Source organism: Tachysurus fulvidraco, chromosome 12 (genome assembly GCF_022655615.1).
Source record: "Tachysurus fulvidraco isolate hzauxx_2018 chromosome 12, HZAU_PFXX_2.0, whole genome shotgun sequence".
NCBI lineage: Eukaryota > Metazoa > Chordata > Actinopteri > Siluriformes > Bagridae > Tachysurus > Tachysurus fulvidraco.
In genome coordinates, this window is record NC_062529.1 from 26390317 (window position 1) to 26402151 (window position 11835).

An 11835-nucleotide genomic window follows, 5' to 3' on the forward strand; every position below is an offset into this window, starting at 1 on the left:
GGTGTGTGTCCGTTTATGATGTGTGTGGTGTGTGTGTATGATGTCGTGTATGATGTGTGTGTGTGTGGTGATATGAGTGTGGAGGTGTGTGTGTGTGTTGTGTGTGGGTGTGTATGATGTGTGTGTGTGATTGTGTGTGTGTGTGTGTGGTGTGTGGATGTGTGTGTGTGTGTGTGTATGAATGTGTTGATGTGTGTGTGTGTGTGTGTGTGATGATGTGTGTATGATGTGTGTATTTATGATGCTGTGTGTGTGGTGTATGATGTGTGTGTATGATGTGTGTGTGTGTGTGTGTGTGTGTGTGTGTGTGTGTGTGTGTGTGTGTGTGTGTGTGTGTGTGTGATGTGTGTGTGTGTGTGTGTGTGTGTGTGTGATGTGTGTGTGTGTGTGTGTATGATGTGTGTGTGTGTGTGTGTGTGTGTGTGTGATGTGTGTGTATGATGTGTGTGTATGATGTGTGTGTGTGTGTGTATGATGTGTGTGTATGATGGTGATGTTCAGCCAAGATGTTTCTGTAATAGAGACAAAGTGAAACAGATGGTGTGGGAACAGATTTATGAGATGATCCTGGTCAGATGATGAGCGTCTCAGCTCAGGGAGAACACCACACTACAGCACTGCCACTGGAGAAGAGTTTTATTTTACATTCTATACAGATAAGAAAAGCTCAAGGTCTGTGTTTCATTTTATTTATTTATTTATTTTTATAAATAAAAGTCATACGAATGCAGCCTGCACTGTGGGCCACACACTCATTAAATCTAAATAAAGCAGAAATATCTACAAGCTGATGCTGTAAGAAACAGCTAAAGATCAACACAACTTAAAATCACAAACACACTCTTACCTATTACACACACAATTATGTTTCAATTTAAGATTCGATACACTCAGAGTACTCCACCAGATGTGAATCACCTGTACACTACACACCTGTACACTACACACCTGTACACTACACACCTGTACACTACACACCTGTACACTACACACCTGTACACTACACACCTCACCTGTACATTACACACCTGTACATTACACACCTGTACACTACACACCTGTACACTACACACCTGTACACTACACACCTGTACACTACACACCTGTACATTACACACCTGTACACTACACACCTCACCTGTACATTACACACCTGTACATTACACACCTGTACACTACACACCTGTACATTACACACCTGTACACTACACACCTGTACATTACACACCTGTACACTACACACCTGTACACTACACACCTCACCTGTACACTACACACCTCACCTGTACACTACACACCTGTACACTACACACCTCACCTGTACACTACACACCTGTACACTACACACCTCACCTGTACATTACACACCTGTACATTACACACCTGTACACTACACACCTGTACACTACACACCTGTACACTACACACCTCACCTGTACACTACACACCTGTACACTACACACCTGTACACTACACACCTGTACACTACACACCTCACCTGTACACTACACACCTGTACACTACACACCTTCCTGTACACTACACACCTCACCTGTACACTACACACCTGTACACTACACCCCTGTACACTACACACCTGTACACTACACACCTTACTGTACACTACACACCTTCCTGTACACTACACACCTGTACACTACACACCTTCCTGTACACTACACACCTGTACACTACACACCTGTACACTACACACCTGTACACTACACACCTTCCTGTACACTACACACCTGTACACTACACACCTGTACACTACACACCTCACCTGTACACTACACACCTGTACACTACACACCTTCCTGTACACTACACACCTTCCTGTACACTACACACCTGTACACTACACACCTTCCTGTACACTACACACCTTCCTGTACACTACACACCTGTACACTACACACCTGTACACTACACACCTTCCTGTACACTACACACCTGTACACTACACACCTGTACACTACACACCTTCCTGTACACTACACACCTTCCTGTACACTACACACCTGTACACTACACACCTTCCTGTACACTACACACCTGTACACTACACACCTGTACACTACACACCTCACCTGTACACTACACACCTGTACACTACACACCTGTACACTACACACCTTCCTGTACACTACACACCTGTACACTACACACCTGTACACTACACACCTTCCTGTACACTACACACCTCACCTGTACACTACACACCTTCCTGTACACTACACACCTGTACACTACACACCTTCCTGTACACTACACACCTCACCTGTACACTACACACCTTCCTGTACACTACACACCTGTACACTACACACCTGTACACTACACACCTTCCTGTACACTACACACCTTCCTGTACACTACACACCTTCCTGTACACTACACACCTGTACACTACACACCTTCCTGTACACTACACACCTTCCTGTACACTTCACACCTTCCTGTACACTACACACCTGTACACTACACACCTTCCTGTACACTACACACCTTCCTGTACACTACACACCTGTACACTACACACCTTCCTGTACACTACACACCTTCCTGTACACTACACACCTGTACACTACACACCTTCCTGTACACTACACACCTGTACACTACACACCTTCCTGTACACTACACACCTTCCTGTACACTACACACCTGTACACTACACACCTTCCTGTACACTACACACCTTCCTGTACACTTCACACCTTCCTGTACACTACACACCTGTACACTACACACCTTCCTGTACACTACACACCTTCCTGTACACTACACACCTGTACACTACACACCTTCCTGTACACTACACACCTTCCTGTACACTTCACACCTTCCTGTACACTACACACCTGTACACTACACACCTTCCTGTACACTACACACCTTCCTGTACACTACACACCTGTACACTACACACCTTCCTGTACACTACACACCTTCCTGTACACTACACACCTGTACACTACACACCTGTACACTACACACCTTCCTGTACACTACACACCTGTACACTACACACCTGTACACTACACACCTTCCTGTACACTACACACCTGTACACTACACACCTGTACACTACACACCTTCCTGTACACTACACACCTTCCTGTACACTACACACCTGTACACTACACACCTTCCTGTACACTTCACACCTGTACACTTCACACCTGTACACTACACACCTGTACATTACACACCTGTACACTACACACCTGTACATTACACACCTGTACACTACACACCTTCCTGTACACTACACACCTGTACACTACACACCTGTACACTACACACCTGTACACTACACACCTGTACACTACACACCTGTACACTTTACCCTAATTGTGTTTAGCAGCAGAAAAAACTACTGACTGTCACTTCAGGAACAATAACGGTTCCATTTAAGATTTAGGTTCGACTTTCACATTTCGAGTTTAGCATTTAAAGTTAGCATTTAGCTTTACAGGTACAGAGAATTATGTCCAGGTTTCTGGTTTAGCTGTTCGAGTTTAATATGTTAGGTGAAGAGTTTTAACTGTGTTTAGCAGCTAAAGGTAAGATTTTAAGCTTAGCAGGTTTAGTGTTAGGGTTTTAGGTTAAAACCCCCTTTTCAGAACATACTCTACACTCTGAAAGCAGCTTTGAATATATAAATAAACAGAAAGACAGAGGAGAATAGTGAATGAGTAAAAAACTGGTGCACTGCTGACTGGAGCAATCTGACTCCCTGCTAATCCCAGATTTTATCAGATTTAGCGCAAGTCGATAGTGAGATCGTTGTAGCATTGTCCTCTTTATCCCTCACAAGCGCTCAGGCAAGCAGCATCGATAAGGCCTGAGATCTCTCTGCACATATTTCAGAGCAGTTTTATGGCTTCAAGGAAAAGAACAGAGCCAGAGACGAGTTCAGAGGAACTGCACATGCTCTCCGATCAATCCCATAAACACTGGTGTAACATCTGCAGAAAGGCAACATTTAAGCTGCTAGCGTTATTTTCTTAATGTACAGAGGAACGTACAGAAGAACGTACAGAAGAACGTACAGGAAACTGGATTAAACTGATGAACTGGTGCATCGAAATAACATGGACCTTCAGATAATTAGCAGTAAACAGTTAGCATTTTATTCCAATCTAATATGAGATAAAGTATCTTAGCAGCACTGACACTGGAGACCATTGTCACCACACACACACACACACACACACACACACTTCTCCTCACAGTAAACAAATATACATGAACAAGCTGTTACTATAGAAACGACAGTGTATAAGAGCGAGTACATTAATATAAACAGTCACAGCTGCTGTTACAGAGAATTAATCAACACCTGAGGACCAATCAGAGAGCAGGATTCATCAGCCAAATTAAAACACTTGTATCATAAGCTAGAGGTTTGTATTGTATGTGTTAGAAAAGCCCAGTGTTTATTAAGCTGTGCAGCATAATTAATGTGCTAAAGAGAGTCAGAAGAAGTAAAAAAAAATCTAACTCCATTAAATATTCAGCAGGAGAATTAATGATCTGTTCTCTGTAGCGTGACATGAAAGGCGCTGAACCTGAAAAGTGAATCGAGTAAAAGATCTATAGCATAGAGAACGAGCGCCGTGACTGATGGTGGGATCTGGACCTCCGTATAAAGGGTGAGAAATATCCACCAAACTGTCTGCCAAAAATCAATCACCTGAGACATGGCAGATGTTTGCTGCTTTCATTCTGCACTGGATTAGCATTCTACCACCACTGGATTAGCTTTCTACCACCACTGGATTAGCTTTCTACCACCACTGGATTAGCTTTCTACCACCACTGGATTAGCTTTCTACCACCACTGGATTAGCTTTCTACCACCACTGGATTAACATTCTACCACCACTGGATTAGCATTCTACCACCACTGGATTAGCTTTCTACCACCACTGGATTAACATTCTACCACCACTGGATTAGCATTCTACCACCACTGGATTAGCATTCTACCACCACTTGATTAGCATTCTACCACCACTGGATTAGCTTTCTACCACCACTGGATTAGCTTTCTACCACCACTGGATTAGCTTTCTACCACCACTGGATTAGCTTTCTACCACCACTGGATTAACATTCTACCACCACTGGATTAGCATTCTACCACCACTGGATTAGCATTCTACCACCACTTGATTAGCATTCTACCACCACTGGATTAGCATTCTACCACCACTGGATTAGCATTCAGCTACATTAGCATCATGGCTCCAGACACGTCTGAACATGCGATGAACACATTTGTGTGAAATGGTATTAATCATGTTATCATCACTTTAAAGTTTCCTTATTTTAACCAGTAAATCTTACAAGTTTATCTCTTTTATCTCTTTTATCTCTTTTATCTTCCTGGACAACATTTTTCACCTTTGTATGAATTATGTATAAAAAAGATTCTATAAGAACAATATCTCTGTAACTGAGATCATTTATCACAATGTTGATATCATTATTTCCTCCTGCTTTTATCTTCCTCATTCCTCATCCTCACTCTGGTCTCTCCCTCTCTCTTCCCTTTCTCTCTCTCCCTCCCTCTCTCTTCCCTTTCTCTCTCTCCCTCCCTCTCTCTCTCCCTCCCTCTCACTCTCCCTCTCTCTCTCTCTCTCTCTCTCTCTCTCTCTCCCTCTCTTACAGCAGTAAAATAGATGAGCTGATCTGCAGCTGTTACTGTAGTTATTTATAAAATCAGGCTGTTTTAAATTTGTCAGCCTTTTTATAACTCCACATCCTCTCAGCTATCACACACTTCCTAAAGTAGTGTTTTTAATAATTAGGGTGCCAAAAGTTTTGATTTGGAGCAATCATCTACCTTTAGACTATATAATGAAAACTGCCACACGGAGGCCACACCTCCTTCACTAAGACTGAAACACACAGGCCACGCCTCCTTCACTGAGACTGAAACACACAGGCCACGCCTCCTTCACTGAGACTGAAACACACAGGCCACGCCTCCTTCACTGAGACTGAAACACACCGACCACGCCTCCTTCACTGAGACTGAAACACACAGGCCACGCCTCCTTCACTGAGACTGAAACACACCAACCACACCTCCTTCACTGAGACTGAAACACACCGACCACGCCTCCTTCACTGAGACTGAAACACACCAACCACACCTCCTTCACTGAGACTGAAACACACCGACCACGCCTCCTTCACTAAGACTGAAACACACAGGCCACGCCTCCTTCACTGAGACTGAAACACACCGACCACGCCTCCTTCACTGAGACTGAAACACACAGGCCATGCCTCCTTCACTGAGACTGAAACACACAGGCCACGCCTCCTTCACTGAGACTGAAACACACAGGCCACGCCTCCTTCACTAAGACTGAAACACACAGGCCACGCCTCCTTCACTAAGACTGATACACACAGACCTTTTCTGACTGGAGCAAGAACATGTGTGTGAGAGATCACCATTTTGTGTGTGTGTGTGTGTGTGTGTGTGTGTGTGTGTGTGTGTGTGTGTGTGTGTGTGTGTGTGTGTGTGTGTGTGTGTGTGAATTGCAGGGACTTACGTTTTGTGCAGCGCTGAGATCCAGGTGCTTGGCTCCATCCGATACAGCACTGCCCTCCACAGACATTTACCCTGCAATAACAGCCAGAGTCTTAGTGCCAACACACACACACATACACACACACACACATACACACAAACACATAGATGATGTCTCACACACTCACACACTTACAAAAACACACACACACACACAAATGATGTCTCACACACACACACACACACACACACACACACACACACACACACACACACACACACACACACACACAAATAAAAGACAGACATTGATAAGCACAACATATAAATATACATGTTTTTAGCAGCAGGGAAGACAAATATACACACATATATATATAATAAATTATAAAGTGATTATAAATGCTGTATAGAGTAGATATACTGTATATAACAAAATTAAAAACAAGTGCTAAGCACAAATTCAGTGGTGTGAAAAAGTGTTGGCACCCTTCCTGATTTGATTTTTTTTTTGCACATTTGTCACAATTTAATGTTTCAGATCATCAAACAAATGTAAATATCAGTCAAAGGTAACACAAGTAAATATTTCAGTCCTGTGAAGCTTCACCGCTGTTCCATGTTTTCACCATGTGTGTATAACGACTCTCACTGTAGTTCGCTGGAGTCCCAAAGCTTTAGAAATGGCTTTATAACCTTTTCCAGACTGATAGATCTCACTTATTTTCTTTCTCATTTGTTCTTTGGATCTCAGCATGATGTGGAGCTTTTGAGGATCTTTTGGTTTACGTCACTTTGTCACTCAGGTCTTATTTAAGTGATGTATTGATAGTGAACAGCAGGTGTGGCAGTAATCAGGCCTGGGTGTGGATAGAGAACTTAAACTCAGGTGTGATAAACCACAGTTATGGTTTAACATGGGGGCTAACACTTTTTCACACAGGGCCATGTGGGTTTGGATTTAGTTTTCCCTTAATAATAAAAACCTTCATGTAAAAACTGCATGTTGTGTTTATTGTGTTATCTTCGACTAATATTTAAATTTGTTTGATGATCTGAAACATTAAAGTGCAAAAAATCAGGAAGGGTGCCAATACTTTTTCACACCACTGTATATATATCTATTCACACAGGACGCTAAATCACACAGATCGGTTTGTTTAAGCTCTAATTGTCCGGTTCCTATTTGGACATGCGAGCTATATATTAAACCCTACGTCATAAAGCTGCTAACATCTCTGACCGCACGCTAGCTGTATTTCAGTACAGTGCAAAAACCGTCTAGTAAATACAGTGGAGTCGTATGGAGTCGAACGCTGCACATGTGGATACACACACATTTACATTACATACTTCTTTCAACACACACTGTGTGTGTGTGTGTGTGTGTGTGTGTGTGTGTGTGTGTGTGTGTGTGTGTGTGTGTGTGTGTATATGTGTGTGTATATGTGTGTGTGTATGTGTGTGTATGTGTGTGTGTATGTGTGTGAAATATGAGCTCGTGGATGAGATCTTAGACACGTTCAAACAAGGCATAGGTACTTGGAAAAACACACACACACACACACACACACACACACACACACACACACACACACACACACACACATACCCATTGACCTCACTAGCTTTTCTCTCTGGAGATAAATGTGAGAGCCTCACTGGAATCCTATTCTAACCAAACACACACACACACACAAACACACACACACACACACATACACACACACACACACACACACACAAACATTAAAAAAGTATAAACTGTGAACAAAAAATTTAATTTTAAAGTTGTTGTAGTGACATTTTGGGTTATTATTTGATAATGTAATGAATTTAATTATAAAGACATTTATAGACTTTAAATATCAAAGTCAAATCACTTTAATAATGTTCACACACTCACACACACACACACACACACACACACACACACACACACACACACATTAGTTCAGTAAGCGGTTGATTCTAAGCATAATGACATTTTTTTAACATGTCTGTGGTAAAGGTGTTAGCTAACACTCAGTCACCATAACAACCATAATAACCATAACAACCATAACAACCAGTGTACTTTCACCAGAGAATATTTTTTTTACCAACACATCTGAGATAAATGTGTATATTAATTATTATTTTGTCTAGATAAATCCCCACCTTTACTCGTTAGCTAGCTACATATATATTTGTTTATTAGTTTAATATGATATTAATTTAATAACATTAAAATGTCAAATGTGATTAGATGCCCTTGTGGACATTAGCTCATGTGTTATGTAGTGTTATGTAGTGTTATGTAGTGTTATTAAAGACATAACACTACATAACACTACATAACACTACATAACACATGAGCTAATGTCCACAAGGGCACCAGTGATGTCAGAAGCTAGCTTTAGTTGTTTCAAATGTTTAATAATTTCATTATAAGAACTTCTGAGGGAAATGTGGATGTTGTCTCATTTCCACTGTGTCCTTCTATTTATATATAAAACACATACATGCTGTGTAGCTAATGTGGCAGGCTTAGTTACTAGCTTACTAACGCTTAGTGTTAATGTTACCCTGTTGCCTAGCAACAGTGCCATCACGGCTGCAACTACTTGAAAGTTGTGTGTTCGTTCCTGCATGTAGTTCACTACATCTCTAACAGACAGTTATCTGTGTGCACTATATAGGGTTGTGTAATAGCTCATAAACCCTACAAAGTCTGCATATTAGTGCACTACATAGGGAATGACATCGTGACTCGTACACCCTACGAGTCCACTATGTTCACTAAATATATAAATAAATAATATTCACTATATATGTACGCTCTTTTCCAACTTATTTAAAAGGTTCCTCTGAGAACCAAAGCAAACCCTTTTCAGGGAGCTGACTACAACCGCTCTTGTAACACGTCCCCTATGTAGTGCACTAAAGATGAGACTTCGTGTCTAAGTGAACTAGGCAGGAATTCTGCACCCTACGTAGTGCACTATAAGTGCACAAGTGACACAAGTGACTTCATACTACACCTGGACATAAATGAAAATATGGCTTGTAGACCCTATATAGTGCACTTGACACCTGCCCTATCACCCGCCGTAACGTATATATTTGGTAGAAGGCAATCTAGTGGGCCACTCAGTGTATACATACACTACATAAAGACGTGCACTAAACTGGAATGTAATAATGACTTACGCTTTGTGTGTAGTGCACTGCATATGCAATAAGGAGTCATACAGGAGCTATTTCCAGATGACACCCTATAAGTGCACTTATGTAGTGAACTTTACTCTTTACCCTTATAGCCTAGATTTTGCACTATTTACAGTCCATATAGCCTACAGAGGCCACTTTGATTCAGTGCTAATTGGGGTGAACATTAATGGGTCACACAGGTTATGAAGGGGACTAAGTAAGTAAGAAGATAACACTTGGGGTTACAGATCCCTTCTCCCTAGATATGTGCAGTACCTAAGGTTGGTAGCCCCTGGGGTAACTTGTGTTCCCTACATAACTGCACTACATAGAGCACACTATAATGACCCACACATGTTACAAAGGGCACCATTTCATGCACAAGTACCCGACATTAGAAGGCAATTACAGCTCTGTGCCCTACATAGGAAGGCAATTATAGCTCCTTTACCTTATATAGAAAGGTAATTACAGCTCCTGTACCCTACATAGGAAGGTTATTACAGCTCCTGTACCCTACATTGGAAGGTAATTACAGCTCCTGTACCCTACATAGGAAGGTAATTACAGCTCCTGTACCCTACATAGGAAGGTAATTACAGCTCCTGTACCCTACATTGGAAGGTAATTACAACTCCTGTACCCTACATAGAAAGGTAATTACAGCTCCTGTACCCTACATAGGAAGGCAATTACAGCTCCTGTACCCTACAAAGGAAGGTAATTACATCTCCTGTAACCTACATAGGAAGGTAATTACAGCCCCTGTACCCTACATAGGAAGGTAATTACATCTCCTGTAACCTACATAGGAAGGTAATTACAGCCCCTGTACCCTACATAGGAAGGTAATTACAGCCCCTGTACCCTACATAGGAAGGTAATTACAGCCCCTGTACCCTACATAGGAAGGTAATTACATCTCCTGTAACCTACATAGGAAGGTAATTACATCTCCTGTACCCTACATAGGAAGGTAATTACAGCCCCTGTACCCTACATAGGAAGGTAATTACATCTCCTGTAACCTACATAGGAAGGTAATTACAGCCCCTGTACCCTACATAGGAAGGTAATTACATCTCCTGTAACCTACATAGGAAGGTAATTACAGCCCCTGTACCCTGCATAGTCCACTTGGGGTCCAGCTCCCTACATATGTGCACTATAATGCACCCTACAAAGTACACTAGGAAGCGTGTTTGGGACTCGACCTTACCCAGAGAGCTTTATGTGATGGGTCAGTCCGCTCGTGCTCGTGCCTGTCCTGCGGGTCCGAACCGGATCACCGACGCCCACTAGCTCCACACCGTACGCGGACACGGAGCTCACGCGCACACGGTCCATCTGTAGCGCGCACGACGGCGACAACAACAATAATAATAATAATGATAATAATAACAGGGACAATAAAAGCGGTGTAAAGTTCCACCGGATACCGGCCATGTCCCCGCTGCACGAGCTTCTGTTCTGAGACACAGAACAATCCCAGAGTCCAGAAGAAACAAAAGTATCCAAAGTAACGGAGAGGAAGAGAAGAATAAAGCGATGAGGATAAAAAGTGGATTAATGCGCGCTGAGGGAGTGTGTGTGTGTGTGTGTGTGTGAGTGAGTGTGTGTGAGAGAGAGAGAGTGTGTGTGTGGTGTGTGTAATCCCTGAGCAGTGTGTCATGTACCGGCCATCAGGAGCGCAGAGAAAACTTCAAGTACAAGACAGAGAAAGAAAAGAAAAAACTCTCAGCTCTCGAGTCAGAAACCCCAACAGCCAATCACCTGCAGGCGCATGACGTCACGACACGTCATGGGCAGGGGGCTCTTTATTGGGGGCAGAACCCAAAAAGCCACCCCGAAAAGTATGCATGAATGTATGTGTGTGTATGTATGTATGTATGTATGTGTGTGTGTGTGTGTGTGTGTGTGTATGTGTATGTATGTGTGTTTGTGTGTGTGTGTCTATGTATGTGTGTGTGTATGTGTGTGTGTGTGTATGTGAGTGTATGTGTATTTGTGTGTGTATGTAGGTATGTGTGTGTGTAGGTGTGTGTATGTGTATGTATGTTTGTGTGTGTGTATGTAGGTGTGTGTAT

At 42.4% G+C, this 11835-nt stretch overlaps 1 protein-coding gene across 4 annotated transcripts in view; it reads right to left on the bottom strand.

Moving 5' to 3' along the window:
* Positions 1–11453, bottom strand: part of ltbp1 (latent transforming growth factor beta binding protein 1) — an 81777-nt gene extending 70324 nt beyond the window's left edge. For all 4 annotated transcript variants that reach the window (XR_007144452.1, XM_047821044.1, XM_047821043.1 and 1 more), the window contains exons 1-2: positions 10968–11453; positions 6579–6649 (exon numbers count right to left, since the gene is read on the bottom strand). Coding sequence is in view for 3 of the 4 variants with exons in the window: in XM_047821044.1 (XP_047677000.1) it covers positions 6579–6649; positions 10968–11194 (298 nt within the window). In the remaining variant the exon portion in view is untranslated. The remainder of the gene's footprint in view (positions 1–6578; positions 6650–10967) is intronic.
* Between the last annotated feature and the right edge of the window lie 382 nt (positions 11454–11835).